The 14,597-nt window shown below is 54.6% G+C and overlaps 8 protein-coding genes across 8 annotated transcripts; 5 read left to right on the top strand and 3 right to left on the bottom strand.

Annotated features, from left to right (window-relative positions):
* Window positions 1-159: 159 nt before the first annotated feature.
* BU26DRAFT_563367 (uncharacterized protein) lies at window positions 160-621 on the top strand (the record flags this gene model as incomplete). The annotated part of the gene is made up of 1 exon (XM_033833161.1): window positions 160-621. One exon carries the CDS (start codon window positions 160-162, stop codon window positions 619-621), a length of 462 nt encoding a protein of 153 aa, XP_033686434.1.
* A 57-nt stretch (window positions 622-678) lies between these two features.
* Window positions 679-1,337, top strand: BU26DRAFT_603849 (uncharacterized protein; the record flags this gene model as incomplete). Its single annotated transcript, XM_033835467.1, has 2 exons — window positions 679-910; window positions 1,027-1,337. The coding sequence occupies 2 exons, from the start codon at window positions 679-681 to the stop codon at window positions 1,335-1,337; spliced, it is 543 nt and encodes a 180-aa protein (XP_033686433.1).
* Window positions 1,338-1,670: 333 nt separating this feature from the next.
* BU26DRAFT_482054 (uncharacterized protein) lies at window positions 1,671-2,962 on the top strand. The gene is made up of 2 exons (XM_033825759.1): window positions 1,671-2,304; window positions 2,391-2,962. Exons 1-2 carry the CDS (start codon window positions 1,716-1,718, stop codon window positions 2,747-2,749), a joined length of 948 nt encoding a protein of 315 aa, XP_033686432.1. The 5' UTR covers window positions 1,671-1,715; the 3' UTR covers window positions 2,750-2,962.
* BU26DRAFT_282987 (PQ loop repeat protein-like protein) lies at window positions 2,893-4,558 on the top strand. Its single transcript, XM_033821533.1, has 3 exons — window positions 2,893-3,604; window positions 3,708-4,036; window positions 4,113-4,558. The coding sequence occupies exons 1-3, from the start codon at window positions 3,329-3,331 to the stop codon at window positions 4,429-4,431; spliced, it is 924 nt and encodes a 307-aa protein (XP_033686431.1). The 5' UTR covers window positions 2,893-3,328; the 3' UTR covers window positions 4,432-4,558.
* Window positions 4,559-5,857: 1,299 nt separating this feature from the next.
* Window positions 5,858-6,578, top strand: BU26DRAFT_563363 (uncharacterized protein; the record flags this gene model as incomplete). The annotated part of the gene is made up of 2 exons (XM_033833160.1): window positions 5,858-6,197; window positions 6,268-6,578. 2 exons carry the CDS (start codon window positions 5,858-5,860, stop codon window positions 6,576-6,578), a joined length of 651 nt encoding a protein of 216 aa, XP_033686430.1.
* Window positions 6,579-7,713: 1,135 nt separating this feature from the next.
* BU26DRAFT_518083 (uncharacterized protein) lies at window positions 7,714-9,746 on the bottom strand. The gene has a single exon (XM_033828729.1). The coding sequence runs from the start codon at window positions 9,489-9,491 to the stop codon at window positions 7,995-7,997; it is 1,497 nt and encodes a 498-aa protein (XP_033686429.1). The 5' UTR covers window positions 9,492-9,746; the 3' UTR covers window positions 7,714-7,994.
* A 502-nt stretch (window positions 9,747-10,248) lies between these two features.
* BU26DRAFT_539753 (polysaccharide lyase family 4 protein) lies at window positions 10,249-12,621 on the bottom strand (the record flags this gene model as incomplete). Its single annotated transcript, XM_033831522.1, has 4 exons — window positions 10,249-11,283; window positions 11,350-11,801; window positions 11,853-12,071; window positions 12,606-12,621. The coding sequence occupies 4 exons, from the start codon at window positions 12,619-12,621 to the stop codon at window positions 10,249-10,251; spliced, it is 1,722 nt and encodes a 573-aa protein (XP_033686428.1).
* Window positions 12,622-12,901: 280 nt separating this feature from the next.
* BU26DRAFT_454674 (uncharacterized protein) lies at window positions 12,902-14,429 on the bottom strand. Its single transcript, XM_033824869.1, has 3 exons — window positions 14,131-14,429; window positions 13,835-14,081; window positions 12,902-13,753 (listed from the first exon to the last, which is right to left on the bottom strand). The coding sequence occupies exons 1-3, from the start codon at window positions 14,147-14,149 to the stop codon at window positions 12,985-12,987; spliced, it is 1,035 nt and encodes a 344-aa protein (XP_033686427.1). The 5' UTR covers window positions 14,150-14,429; the 3' UTR covers window positions 12,902-12,984.
* Window positions 14,430-14,597: the final 168 nt, after the last annotated feature.

Below are 14,597 nucleotides of genomic sequence, written 5' to 3'. Positions count from 1 at the left end.
TTCGTGGATGGCTGAGCGACTCTGGATCGGCCAGGGTGTGAAACGGGAAGTTTGCTTTTCGGGCGCTGCACATGGACGCGAGGGACGTCGGCCGTTGCCTGGTTCAACGTGATGGAGGGAAGACTGTTTTCGATCGCGTCGAGGTTGGATGTGCTGGAGATGTCAAATCACAACACCAGGCTGACGGCTGAAATACACTCAGATATCCAACATCACGGAAACTGCTTCCTCAGACTGGAATTCGCACTGGGCGCCTTTACGCCGCTCTTAAAGCCCAAGGTGATGAATCCGCAAGCAGCCCTCTTGATGGCCTTCCACGATGTAGTCCCCCGGCGCCTCTTCTATGAGCCTATGTTCTCATTTAAAGAGGACCCGGTCTTCGTCAAGCAAGGCACGCAGTTCGGTATCGTTCGCGAGGCAGCCTTGGAGAAGTTTACCAATGTTCTCAAATTATGCAATCCGCAATTGCTCGAGGAAAGGATCCGCAGACCGACGTTCGCAGACTACAACACTTTCTTTGATGGATGGGTGACGCAGAAGAAGATATTGGAGGTGGCAGCGAGTCATAGATCAGGGATAAAGAATAACATACGGTTGTCGAGCAGTGGCCGTACCGTCTAACGGAAGGCTCAACCCGGGAGGAGTTCGAGTTGCGGTGTCGCACGGAGCTTGTTGGGCATGAACGCCACGTTGAGTTTGAGCTCGCTGTCATGGACTAGCCTGTGTCCCAATGGAATCGCCAGCATCATCAACACAGAGCTCAAGAAGGCCGCCATCTCTTTCATCACGGCGCAGAACTACAAGGTCTTCGGCACCGTGCTCCCGGACCCAGAGGATGGCATTCCTCAAATCACCGCATTTGACGCAATAAGACAGGGCAATTATGCCGACTTCTTCAAGAAGGATTTGAGTGGGAGAACATGACGTACTCACTGTACCCGTATTTCTGGTCCAACCGTTCTACCTGGCGTCAACGGTTGGGCTTTCGTTCGCCTGATCCCGCGTTTTCCGCGTTCGTCCAAGCAGGAATGGCGAAGGTGGTGGTGCTAGCAAGTTTGGGATTTGGAGTAGAGGTCATCCATTTGCTAGACAACGGGAAGATCTGGCAGGAGGGACCACCTTCGCGGCTGGCCACCAACCGGTACTATAGTCTCATTCAAGAGATCATGGCAGCTGAAGCGAATCCCGATGAGGTCAAGGTTAGCGAACCCTGGTATACCGTTATCCCGACGGATTTGGTGCAGCCGCGGCCGGATGAAGTCCTGCCGAGATTCAGACTTGACGGGAAGGACATTTGGGTTGAGCGAGAGCCGGGAGATGCAGACTGGGATGACTGATTGAGGAATAATCGAAATGCGGAACCAGGTGTATGTGCCGTCCTCTGAGCCACTTCTGGGGCACTGTAGGATATCTCCAACAAGGTGGCGTTGGCAATCCTTACCCGCGTTAGCGAGGGATGTGATTCTAATCGCTGGATTGTTGAGCTCCATCCACAATAAGGTCGAGTGGATTGTCGGACGCGCTATAATCTTCTCTCTCTAACATCATCTCACGATGCGTGTTGGGGTTGTGCTCTCAGGGGTGGTGGAGATGGAGACTTCTCGGTTAATGCCCCGCTTCAGGACCCACTTGGAATCGCGTCACGTCACGATCCTTTGGTCCCAACTCCAACGATCGAGAGCCTGACTGCCTATTCGCGTCAATTGAGGCACACAATGTCACACATATCGCGCCGCTTCCTCTCGACCACACGCCGCCTCGCCGCTCCCTCCGCCCAAGAAGCATGCTCCGAAATCTTCGCGCGCTTCGGCAACAAGCCGATATCAGTACGTAAACAGCTCTTGGACGCAAACCAGCTACACCTCCTCAACATCACGCTCGGAAGATCACCAACGTCCAATGGCCCACCACCGGACGGCACACCAATACCCCCCGGCTACCACCTCGTGTACTTTACTCCTCCAATTGCAGAGTCAGAACTAGGGCCTGACGGCACTGATCGCACCGTGAATCCGCTGCGTCCGTATACGCGGCGCATGTGGGCAGGCGGCGAGTTGAAATGGAACCAGGAGCATTCGGCGCTGCTCCGCGTGGGCCAGATGGTGCAGGAGACGACGAGAATGCTGTCAGCGGAGCCGAAGAAACTGAAAGGCGGTGGTGAAATGCTTGTCGTCGGGGTGGAGAAGACGTTTGAGAATGAGAAGGGCGTGGCGTTGGTGGATCGCCGGAGTTGGGTGTTCCAGAGGGAGATTGTGGAGCCGAGAGCACCGCCGCCGAAGCCGGAGGAGAAGGCTTTGCCTGAAGGTGCGTATGCGCTTCATCGTTGTTGCAATAGCATGAGCGCACCCTTGGCGTTGACGACGGATCTCGACTGACCTGGGTAACCCAAGGCGAGCACAAGCGTGACTTCACGCAAACACCCGTCGCGCTCTTCCGCTTCAGCGCGCTGACGTTCAACGGCCACAAAATCCACTACCTGCCCGAATGGTGTCGCAACGTGGAAGGGCACCGAGACGCCGTCGTTCACGGTCCGCTGAATTTGATCAGCATCCTCGACCTCTGGCGCGACACGGCGAAGACGGGCGATGCAGAAGCCGTGCCAAAGTCGATTGAGTATCGTGCGATGAGCCCACTGTATGTGGGCGAGCGGTACCGGATCCTGTTGGAGGCTGAACGGCAGGGGAATTGGAAAGCAGAGCTTTGGGATAGCTTTGGCACGGTGGGCATGAAGGGGACGATTGTGGAGTAATACTGCCGTTCTCCGTCCCATTCTCGCCTGTCTCTGCGCCCTGATCGCATATTCATGATAGCCGCGGAAGCACCTGTATTACCTAGGTAGGACTTCGGGATTCTTGAAGAATCGAATACGGTGCGTTACTGCACGTCATGCTAGTTTTGCCTCGAACGGGTATAGCGCGGCCCATCTCTGCTCGCCTAGCTAACGTCACTCCAGGGCTCAACGGATGCATTCTAGCAGACGCCTATAAAACTCATCTTTGAACCTGTTCTACCCGGCTGATGCCTTCGCATCGCATCGCAACTCTTCTCCGTCCTCGTCGATTTGGCGCGCGTTCACACACCTGCATGTGACCTGCCCAGGTGGCTTCCAAGCTCTTTCACTCCGCGGGACCGGTCTGCGCCTTCCTTCTCTTTCACTTCGCCACCTGCCAAACCCAAGTATTTCTTTACACACCAGGTCGCCCCTTCCTGTGTTCCCGTCTTGCCAGTGGCAACGGCAGCGGCCTTTAGCACTCCCCTTCTCCGCAGATCGTCCATCGATTCTCCACCACCTGCCGTTCTCCCACCCACCTCACAACCCAGCCCTGCAATGGCACCGCAGACCTCGATCCCACCCGCCGCGAATGTGCTCGGCACCATTGGCACCTTCTGCTGGTGCGTCCAGCTCCTTCCGCAAATCTTCCGCAACTACCGCACGAAGAGCACCGAGGGGCTCCCGGCTTTCATGATGATGCTGTGGAGCACGAGCGCCGTCCCCTTCGGCATCTATGCGATTGTGCAGCGCTTCAATGTACCCTTGATTGTGCAGCCGCAGTGCTTCGGTGCCTTCTGTGGTGTGAGCTGGGCGCAGTGTATGGTATACGGGGTGCGTAACCTCACTTGTACCCCCTCGCCCTTGCATCATCATCGTGTTCGGCGCCTAGAGTCGAGCCTCGGCGAGGGCCAGATTTACTGATGCGATGCTGTAGAGGAAATGGCGTCCCATCACCGCGACCCTCACCCTCGCAACCCTCTTGATCATCTTCGCTGCTCTCCAAGCCGGTCTCGTCTTCGCCATCCGACCGCCCTACCAACGTGGCGTCGAGTGGCCCGTTCTCCTCGTTGGCATCCTGGCCTTCATCCTGCTCATTGCCGCCTATCTCCCAATTCCGTTTGAGTTAATGAAGCGGCGCGGGCGCGTCGTCGGCATCGACTTTATCTTCTTGGGGATTGACGGGGCCGGTGCCTTCTTTAGCTTGATGAGTCTGGTCGCGCAGAACGAATTTGACGTGTTGTTCGGGACCATGTATGCGCTTTGGTGAGTAGCTCTTTACTGCCGCTCCTGCTTTTTTGATGCCGCAGGCTTGATGATGCACGGCTGCTGATACGTGTAGTTGTGCCATCGAAATGAGCATGGTAGCCTCGCACCTCATTTGGCTACTACGTACACGCGGCATCCGAAAGCGAGCGCAGGAGTCAGGCCAGGCGTTCGATGAGTCTGAAGAGTGCATGGCTTGGCAGGCGAAGGGCATCGATTTGAAACAGGGCTTCTGGGACCTACTCGCGAGAGGCAAGAATGGAAAGCAAGGTAGTGAGAGCGAGGGATCGGTTGCGCTGGAAGAGCTGGAAAGTGGGGCAAAGATTGCGGTGCCCAACGCCTCGGTTGAGTGCTTCTCGTCGACGTCAACGCTGGTGAAGAAGTCCGCATGCTAGAGGGAGATGTGCAGGGAGAAAAGACGCGATTGCCAACTTAGACGGTAGGACGCTGTAGATGGAGGCGACTCTAGACAGCTGGACTCGATAGATATAATGGGCTGAGCATAGAATCGTCCATCAGGCGGGGTGGCGGAGGAATCGCGTCGCGTCGCGTCTTTGGCGCGTTCGGTCTGCCGTAGGAATTGCTGTGAACGCAACCCTCGGACTTGACCCTTTCCTTCTCGTCCCACAGTGCGCTTCTGAACTCGAACTCATCCCAGCCCCGATTGTTCCAGCTCCTGCCGCTTTCTACGCCTCAATGCCCGAACATCGACACTCGTCTCGGTGCCCTTTACCGGCTCGGCAGCCACAGGTCGGGCAAAATTCCTCACGAGATGTACAGACAAGAGGTCATCAATGGAATGATCATGTTCCAAGTAGCTGCTCGTCGCCCGGGAAGCGTTTTCTCACGGGTGACGGAAGCGTGGGTCCGACGCTAAGTCGCTTGCAGCTAGCTCAACTAACAGCCCGCGGGCACATCGCCCACCTTGGAAACCCACCTGCCTACCAACACCACTGGACGCTGCTCGCCCGCACCTTAATATGCAGAAAATATGCGCAGGCTCACTTGCAGCAACATCTAAACCGACTTCGGAAGCATACTGAACGCGGTGGGAGGACCAGGTTTCTCCACATAGCGCTAACCCCAAAGGCATGGACCCCTTTTTTTTTTTTTACACGAATGACGATCACGTTCGCGAAGCGGCACAAACCTTGGAAGGCCGGCACGCACCGCTACACAGGAGGCCACGAACGCCAACCAGGGACCATCTCGTCGATTGGAATTGGGCATCTTGCCGTACTTTATCTTTTTTCTCTTCTTTCTATGCCTTCCAATGCATCCCTAGTGCTCACACTTTCCTTCGGTTCTGTCCGACCCCGGATTTCCCCACAATACACTTAATCTCTCCGCCGGCCAATAACACGCCTACTTTAATTCATATCCTGGTCACTTGACGAGGCTGGACGGGCGACCTACAGGGGCGCTCCCTAAACAGCCAGTCTCGGTGTCGAAACATTCTGTCAAACTTTCCTACATCGTGAAACGTTTGGCGCTGATTGGTCGCAACTGTATGCTACGACGTTTGAGATGGTTCGAATTAAAAGCCCAGTGGAAGCGTCCTTCCTACCACGGCTGTTAATCTCCGGGTGAGTTGCATTGTGGTACGGCCATGGGCGCACATGAACCGGTGGGTGCATGGGACGGGGTACATCGCACTCCTGACTACTTGTATAAACAGGCTCACAAGACCATCTCTCTGCTCCCTCCCTCTCCATCCCTCAGCCATCTCTAACAGCCAGTCGTTACTTCCTCGGTTCATTCGTTGTCCAAACTACTTCACTTGCTACATACATTCTTTTCAATTTCCCCAAGGCTATCAAAATGAAGTACACCTTGACGCTCGCTGCCATCGCAGCCTTCGCGGCCGCGCAAACCATCACCGACCTTCCGTCCTGCTCGCTCCAATGCGTAGCCAGCGGCGTCACCGGCGTCGGCTGCGAGCTCACCGACTTCGAGTGCAGCTGCAAGAAGGCCGATGAGCTGACGCCCAAGGTCACGCCGTGCGTCCAGCAGGCGTGCCCCGATGCAGCGGATCAGCAGAAGGTTATCAGCACGCTGGAGGGCATTTGCGCCAGCGCTGGATTCCCAATTACCGTTCCTGAGCCGGAAGCGAGCAGCACTGCCGTGGAAAGCAGTGAGGCGCCGTCTGTTGAGACTTCCAGTAAGCCTTTCCACATCCTTGCACGATCGCTCTGCCCAATCCATTGCAGTCGGCCCTAATACCGTCCTAGTCCCTACCCCGTCCGCCACCGACATTGTCATCACTTCTCCCACCGGTTATCCCACTGGGCTTCCCACCGAGACACCGGAGGAATCCTGCGCTGTCACCACCGTCACAGTCACCGAGATCATGACCAAGCCTACCGCTCCCGGCGTTTCGCCTCCTCCTTACCCAACCGGCTCCGCTAAGCCATCCGTGCCTGCCCCTTCTGGTACCGGCGCGTACACAACTAGCCCGCCGCTGTTCACTGGTGCTGCGGCTGCTGTTAGGGTCCCAGCTGGAATTGCTGGCGTGTTAGGCCTTGCTGCTTTTGTTTTTTGAGCGGTTGGTTAGTGGGTAGTGGGTTGTGATTGGAAAGAGGGGACCGATGGGCGTTGCATGAAGGTAGTGATGGCTAGATCGTTGCGCGAGGGTCTGCGCTCTAATGAAGATCGGTATTGTTGTATATTGCATTCATGAGAGGACAGGCTCGGTAGAAACGCACAAGCACTTTATACCGGTTCACGTGGAAAAAGAAGTTTCCTTTCCCCATGCACATGGAAAAATATTAATGACAGCGGAGAAGGCGCCGAGGGCTGCGACTTCATGTAGCCATGGAGGTCAGGCTACAGCAGCCTTACAATCATGCATGAAGCAAGTTTGTTGAGAGGGTTCGCACTGATAGCTACTTTGCCAGCCTTTTCGCGTTTGTAGAACGTGTGGCATCTGTGCTCGCGATCGCGTGCATCGAAGGCGCACGCTAACAAAGGCCTCCCAGTGCCCACATCGTGTAGACCCTTTCGTCCCATGGCAGATTCCAAATCGTCACCCGAGTGTCACGGCAGCGCGCGCTTCAGGCCTCCAGCCCGCATGAGATCCACGGCGAATGTAGTGATACTTGTAACCGAAGTGACTAAGTATGAATATGCGCAGCCGCCTGCGATATCTAACGTCATTTTCCTCAACTCTAACAATTTTTCTCCCAACACGGTCTACCGTCTTCAGGTACGCTCTCCCTCTCTCGTGCGAGGCATTTTGGTAAGGGCCGGAACACGCTGTGCGTCAGCAAAATGTGTTGCCTCGAGGACCAGCAGCAAGCCACTGCACTAGAGAAAGTCTGCGAGGCTGCTGTAATTCCTATTCTTGAGGCTAGGAGTGTGTCGGCTGCAACAAGCAATTCTAGTGGGTTAACTTTCTCCTAGAACGGCCTACGAGGCTTGCGGATAATTGCTGACTTAGCTTTCCTTAGTCTCATGGGAAGTAATAAGCCGAGCTACTGCTAAAACATTTTACTCTTCCAATAGCTTCACTTTCATGTACCGCTGGGTTTCGAAGCTGTCGGCCAGACGGACGTGACAGGTATTCCCTCTATCCCTTTCTTTCCTTCTCGACCTCGCTGCTCGAAATTGCCCTGCGAGGAAGGCGCATTTAAAGATCCTAAGTGATAAAGGTGGCTGCCTATTCTTTCCCTGTCGCACTCCATGCGCGCGCCTATACGTACGGTATCCGCAGTTTTAAATACAAGTCTTTAAGGAAGCTGAAGCTCGATATTAAGGCGTATAACCTAAATTGACAAACAATGCATCAACACGAGAACCTCGTACACTCCGACACAAAGAGCCGTTCCACCACACCAAACAACCTATCCCAAATTATATCCTTGGCCTTGGTTCTTCTTGCAATCTGTTCCTCCCAAAATACAAAACCAAAAACCCAACAGATTAAAACGTCGTACGCCTCCAACTCCCCAAGCCCTTCTTACAACGCCACCATGACCCCAAACAACGCCGCCAAAAATCCTACACCTGCACTCGCCGCTGCACCGGGGAACTCGACTACGCTGCTCGTTTCCGCCGGCTCGGTCGGATTAGCTGGGACGGACGGAATCGTCTCGCTCGGTAACACGACGGTCACGCCCTCGGTAATCTCGGTGGTCTGTCCCGTGCACGTCACGCTCGGCGGGCACGTCTCGAGCGTCGGATAGCCGTGTCCGCCGGGAAGGACGCATGTACATGTAACAGTAGGCGGGCAAGATGTAGGGCCGAATGTCCACGTCCAAGTAGTGGTTTGGCCCGTGCAGGTGTGGCGGGGCGGGCAGTAGGTCAGTGTTTCGATGTCGGTGACTGTTGTCGTGATGGTGATCGGTGGGTGAGAAGTTGGATGCGGACGAGGCTTTGAGCAGAGAGTCTTGTTCCAGCAAGGGAAAGGCGGCGAGACGCTCTCGCTCGTCGATGGTTCCGGCGGGGGCGTGGTCGAAGACGGCGGCGGCGTGCAAGCCTCGTCAACGGCCGTTTCGTACATCTCGCGGTTCCAGAAGTAGCATCTCTTAGCCGCGCAGAAATACAGGTCCGTGTCTAGCTTGGCCTCCTTGCAGAATGTTGTCATGTCCTTGTACTTCTTTGCGTTGACATCGACGCACTCGTTTAGACATGGGACCTTGAAGGGGTGGAACGTCGAGGTCGGCGAGGGCGACGGTGTGGTAGAGGATGGTGGAGGCGTTGACGAAGAGGAAGGTGTGGCTGCACAAGCCCAATCGATGTTCTTATTGAAGAGGTCTCGATCCCACATATTGCAGAGCTTGGCTGCGCAGTACCACAGTTGGTAGTCGTCCTTTGCGGCCTTACAGAAGCCAGCCAGGTCTTTGTACGTATCCTGGTTGACGCACTGGTTGGGGCACGGACTGCCGAATGGCGCGAACGGTTGCGTAGGACTCGGCGTCGGCGATGGGGTCGAAGAGCGCGGAGTGGGTGTGGGATAGTGACCGCATATGAGACCATACTCTTCGAAGACCAACGGCGTATCTGCTTTGCAAGTGTCATCCACGCACTCTCCGATCAGCTGACCCGTTTGGGCATTGCAAAGCTCCGTTTTGGTCTTCAAGTGGTAGAACGCGACGCAACTCTTCAAGCATTGCTGCTTCAGGGCGGGAATAGGATCCGCGGTCGGTGTCGGCGAAGGCGAAGGCGAGGGTGTGGGCGTGGGGTAGTGGCCACAAATAGAACCATATTCTTCAAAGACGTAGGGTCTATCCGCCTCACATGTTTCGTCGATGCATTTGCCCATCAGCTGGCCGATGTTATCGCTGCAAAATATCTTCTTGATCTGGACGGCATAGTGCTGGTAGCGCTGGACGCAGGTCTTCAGGCACTGGTTCTTGATTTCGGGAATTAACTCTGCGTGAGCTGCCGTAGTAGGTGGCGTGAGGGCGGATGCTGCCGCTGCAAGGGCGGCCAGCGTCGTAAATATGAAGTGCATTGATGAACGAGTGTGTTATGAACGGGTGGATTTGTGATAGCGAGAGGTATCAGAGGGTTTTGTTCGATTGTGGTAGAGACGAGAAAAATGCATGCCTCTCCGAATGTCCCGTGCATATTATACCACTGTCCCATCGTACCGGTGGTCTATCACAAGCTCAGGGACCGACCGTGAAAGGACACGAAAGTACGCCCAAAGGTACTTGAAGAAGGTATGCCAAGGTTGAAGTTAGTTTTCCTTACGGCGGGAATCCGATTTGGGAATTGAAATGCTGGATCCGGAAGAGAAGTCGGAAATAGCGGCCGAACACGGGGTGACACGATGTCATCTGACCGACGTTACCTCGTGCAGGAGCTATGTATAGAACGCCGAGGATAGCCCAATAGATTGCCAGAGATGACGTGAGGAACATATATCGCACGTGCCCTAGTTTCGTCAGGAGACTATTTGGTACTCCAAGGAAGTTGAAGTGTAGTCGTTCGTTGGTGGTGCTCTTTGTTCCCGTCCAAAAGGAGACTAGTGAAATCCTTGCGTACAACACGTCCTGTTACTGTATATATGGGTATACCTCCCCAAATACGCGGCTTCTGAGCTCGCTTTTATTTCAGCCCGTCTTTCGCTTTGTTTCTGCTCTTTAGATTGGCTGATAGAAGCATTAGAGTGGAAATGAGGGTGTACCGAGTCTACTCACCATGTGAATAGTGCAATGCTTGCCGTTCTGGTAGACTACACACCTCTTCGATCCGAGGCGAGACATTTACACCCACTCCAGAACAATGCTATCCCATAGCCACCCTCTCCACTGGGTGCTCGAGGTCACCTTAACATCGACCGTATTCTCGCCCTTTTTCAAAACCTCTTTTCCAACTGGGAACTCCAATAGCCTCCATTCACCCGCTCGTGTCGCACCCCGATACGTATCCTGACTGCTCGGTAGCAGTACACTGTTGGTCGTAATGTTTCCGATCTTCGCTCCGTTCAGCAAGATGTCAGCACTCGAACCGCCCGAAAATCCCGCGAGAGAAGCCGTCAATTTTGCACCGGCTGCAGACGATGGAATAGACACGAGGTTGAAGATGATGGACCAGGTTCCCAGGGCAGACTGCCCGAAGTACCAGTCGCTGGTCTTGGATTTGCCTACGGTATAAGTGAGGTTGCTGGGGCACTTTGAGATGCGGCCATGCTCGAATGGGGTAGGGCCGCTGAGGGCGAAACCATCGGTCACCCGGTCGAAATCCCCGACTTGGAAGATACGTTTCTTCTTATCGGTTACAGCCCATGTCAGCGTCTTGAGGCTGGTAGCCTTGCCCTTGCGAATAACCACACCGTTCTGAACGAATGAGGTCGTGACATCTGCGATCTTGCCGCCGTTAGACCACGCGTACAGTCCGTAGGTGCCCGCCCGAACATCATCGATGCTGAACTGCCCGTTTCCATCGGCGTAGGCCGTGTAATAGTAATCCTTCCCTTGGTCGAGCGTGCTGAGGTTGGAGTTGCTGTCACCGAGGAAGGCAGCAGCTCCTGAAGCAGGTCGCCCGTCACTGAGCAGAAATTTTCCGGATACGGAGCCGCGGGATTGATACGCAACATCCTCAAACCATTCGTACGGCCATGCTTTCTCTTCTTGCTTCCATCGGCGAGCAGCGTCGTCTTTGGATCCGTCGTTCAGATACCAGAGCCATGGTCCCCAGGTCTTGCCGTCGGCAAAGGAATCCTTGGATATAGCTTGGTAGTGAGTGCCGTGGATCATGTTCAGCTGGACTGCATCGCCGGTTAGTGACTCGCGATGGATCTGTCCGCCAAATCAGCTTTTCGTTCTTCTAGCTCCGTCGCGCATATGTGGAATCAAATGACATACCATGAGTTCCTCCTTGAGTTGATCCCCATTGTAGTAATCCTTCCCAGGGTTGATATACCAGCTCCCCACTTCGTCGCCATACACACCGTAGTATATCTGTTCCCGCAAGAATGCGCTCCAATCATACTTGGTCAGGAAGGTCCCATCCACCTTCTGCCACGTCTCGTCCTGCACCTTGGTGGCGGCGACATAGTCGGATAACGGAGGAAGGACGCCGTCCTTGACATTAGTGTGGCCCTTGGGAAAGGATGTGTTATCCAATCGCCATAGAGTGCGAAACTCTCCAAGGGTGGGAAGAGCGTGGTTCACGAAGTACTGGTAGGCGCCGGCGAGGTCGTCGTGGATGAGCCAGTGGAAGTCGCCTTCTTTCGCAGTGAACTTGACGTTGATCCAGTTGTTTCCAGAATCAGCGATGGCCGCTGAGGTCCAGTTGAGATCAGAGGCTGCGCCATCTTTGCTCCGGGGTTAGCAAAGCGTTTTGTGTAGTTATAAGAGTAACGTACTGTAACTCACATAATGCCCAACCGCTTGACCGACACGATCCTTCCCTTTATACCAAAGCTTAGTAGCATACTGCCGACCCTGAGTCACATTCCAGATTCCATTTCCGATCACCCAGGTGGAGTTCCCCAAGTCGGCTAAGAAGCTCTTAGGCTTCTCCTTCCTCTCTTCAAGCGGTGCCGCAATAGCGGCGGTGAAGAGCGCGACGTGCCCAAGGAATACTAAGATGCCCATTGCAATTGACGGGGAAGGGCTGCGCTAGGTACATGATCGAGACGCGACCTCAACCTTTCTTATAGCTATATCGCCTCGCCTGGTTGAATGCAGCTCGGCCGTATTTCTCGGTCGTACTTATCCCGAGCTAACGGAGCCGTCTCTTGAGTTCGCGGGGCTTCTGGGGATTACCCCGGAGTGATCGCCCTCGGGAACAATAGTCCTGCAATCGGAGGAATCTAACCATTTGCCAAGGCCATTATACCATGGTATCTTCAGGAACGGGTTAGCGCACTGCGGAAGCCTGGTCTTCGGAGCTGATGTACCACACGACCTCGCGATAAACCAAGATGCAGGCGATGCCAACGAGGGACTTTCCTAGATATTGAGAAGATGGAGAAGAGGTTGGCAAAAATCGCCGGGCTGGCGCGCGACTTCGTGGGTCGTCGGCCCGAAAGATCCAGGGGGGCCTTCGCATCTCACCCAAAACAAGCCACGCTTGCGCCCGAACGAGGAGAGCCCGAGCCGTCAAAAATTTGCGCCCCTCGATGCACCCATCATTGTAATTATGCGCTTCTACTTTAAGGGCGCGCCGCCGTCCGCGTACGTGTTCGGAGTCGAAATTAATCGGGCTCGAGAATGCCAAAGCTCATGGTACCATTCAACTGCTGGCCCGACGCGGGAAAATGTGGGATGTGACTTGAGAAGCGGCGGTTGTGGTTCTTATCCGAAAACCTGCGGAAACGAAAATCCAGGTTGGTACGGAGAACGCCTTCGGGAGACGGAGGTTAATCGCGTAGCACCACCAAGAGAGTCACGATATAACATGTAAAGTGTGGCTTAAGACACCATAAGGGAGTACACTATCGTACAGTCGCCATCCAACCCAACCCTCATTCCCCTACCTCACGCGTCTAATCTTCACAAACCCTCCTCTTCATCCCGCTTAGCAAGCGGCACATTCTCATACCCATTACTCTCCCAAAACGGCTTCTCCTTGTTGGCCCTCCCTCCCCCGCCCATAAGCTTGACCGTCAACCCACACGGATCCAGAAACGTCATGATCCAATTCTGGTCGTCTTTCCAACCCGGGCCGAGCAGCTCAGTCTTTCCGTCTTGCGCTAGGTAGACGTGATAGTCTTCTGGAAGGTAGCGCCGGGGATGTCGCACATTCCAAAGAATAGAGTTCCAGAACATGATGTCGGCTTCAAAGACGTAAAAGAACCATTCGTAGCGCACGATCGGGGAGAGGCTCATGGGATCCCAGCCTGTCGATGGGTTGGCGGGGATGCGTGATACACCGAAGTGCTCTACGATGCGATATATCGTCCGGATTAAGATCAGAGCTGTACTAATGTACATGGTCCATAGCGGGCCTTGCACCTTCCTGTTCTTGATACCAGCTCTCCTGCAGCGGTGATGAAACATCCCAGCGATAATGATGAAGACCGAGATAACGGCGATTTGGGCAATAAGAGCAGTCTTCGTCAAGATGTGGCCGAGATCCTGTCTGCTCTGCGAGAGGTTTGGGTTGGAGAGGTTGGAGATGCCGAGCGCGTTGAGGACTTCTACGACGGCGGAGAGCGCACCGAAGGTTGTGAGTGTGCGTCCGGGGTGAAGGGGCGCGAAGTAAGGAACATAGAAAAGGATGCGTCCGAGAACATGATAGTTCGCTAACTCTAACAGTGGACTAGAACGGATTAGCGGAACGGAGTCAGGGAGCAAGCGGTTGGAGCCCTTCTGCTCCTCCTACCCGGAATAGGGAACGTACGGAGCGCAGTATATGAGGAGTGTGCTGGCAATGTATATGCCGAGATTATCAATATCGAAAGCGCCATATGATCGCAATGCAAAGCCCACTGTGAAGAGCAGGCAGCAGAACGGATGAAGAGCTGTGACTTTAAAGGACTTGTAGCGGATGCATTGCCATAGATGCACGACACCGGAGATGAAGAACAAAGCGGTAAAAATGATGGCAGCAGCCTTGCTCGGAGCGTAGAAGTAGACGCTGCCTGGAACTTCAGAATGTTAGCTCGGCGTTTATCGGCGGGGTATGTGTTTAGGTACCTAATTTTCCGTCGGGCATGGTGAATGTATTAAATTTGGTCGACGACGAACTGTTTGTCGAGCCCCGCCTTGGTCGACGGCGTCTTTATACACCAGAACCCATCGTTCATCCCCAAGGAGTAATTCTATCGCAGAATAAGCGACCAATCGTATGGCTGTCTGAGGTTCAACCTTAAACCCAATCTGGAAGACGGGAAGGCCAAGACAACCATCGGCCCTGTGTGTGTTAGAGCCGAGATCTCAGCCCTGCGGTATGACGTGACTTCGCAGAGCACCTTGCCGTGATGGAAGGCTGAAGCGTGGAGGCTGTGGAGACTGCCGCCTGGCCTTTTCGCGTGGGTGTGCATGTTCATCCTGGGCCAAGCTGCGGCGCTCATTAGGAGGCTAGGCGGAAGGTCGTGGCCTCTTCCCTCGTGCTTTCTTGGACCCAGGTGGCGGTGCAACATCGGAGCAGCCGATACAAAGGA

The sequence above is a fragment of the Trematosphaeria pertusa genome (genome assembly GCF_010094035.1).
Source record: "Trematosphaeria pertusa strain CBS 122368 unplaced genomic scaffold BU26scaffold_5, whole genome shotgun sequence".
Taxonomy (NCBI): domain Eukaryota; kingdom Fungi; phylum Ascomycota; class Dothideomycetes; order Pleosporales; family Trematosphaeriaceae; genus Trematosphaeria; species Trematosphaeria pertusa.
This window is presented reverse-complemented; position numbering and strand designations above follow the sequence as displayed.

What these genes read in the sequence shown, in the direction of transcription:
- BU26DRAFT_482054 (XM_033825759.1), top strand. Translation starts at nt 1,716, where the DNA reads ATGTCACACATATCGCGCCGCTTCCTCTCGACCACACGCCGCCTCGCC. An exon ending in GGAGAAGGCTTTGCCTGAAG is followed by an intron (nt 2,305 to 2,390) that starts GTGCGTATGCGC and finishes GGGTAACCCAAG; the next exon opens with GCGAGCACAAGCGTGACTTC.
- BU26DRAFT_282987 (XM_033821533.1), top strand. Translation starts at nt 3,329, where the DNA reads ATGGCACCGCAGACCTCGATCCCACCCGCCGCGAATGTGCTCGGCACC. An exon ending in CGCAGTGTATGGTATACGGG is followed by an intron (nt 3,605 to 3,707) that starts GTGCGTAACCTC and finishes GCGATGCTGTAG; the next exon opens with AGGAAATGGCGTCCCATCAC. An exon ending in GGGACCATGTATGCGCTTTG is followed by an intron (nt 4,037 to 4,112) that starts GTGAGTAGCTCT and finishes TGATACGTGTAG; the next exon opens with TTGTGCCATCGAAATGAGCA.
- BU26DRAFT_518083 (XM_033828729.1), bottom strand. Translation starts at nt 9,491, where the DNA reads ATGCACTTCATATTTACGACGCTGGCCGCCCTTGCAGCGGCAGCATCC.
- BU26DRAFT_454674 (XM_033824869.1), bottom strand. An exon ending in CTCCTCATATACTGCGCTCC is followed by an intron (nt 13,754 to 13,834) that starts GTACGTTCCCTA and finishes AATCCGTTCTAG; the next exon opens with TCCACTGTTAGAGTTAGCGA.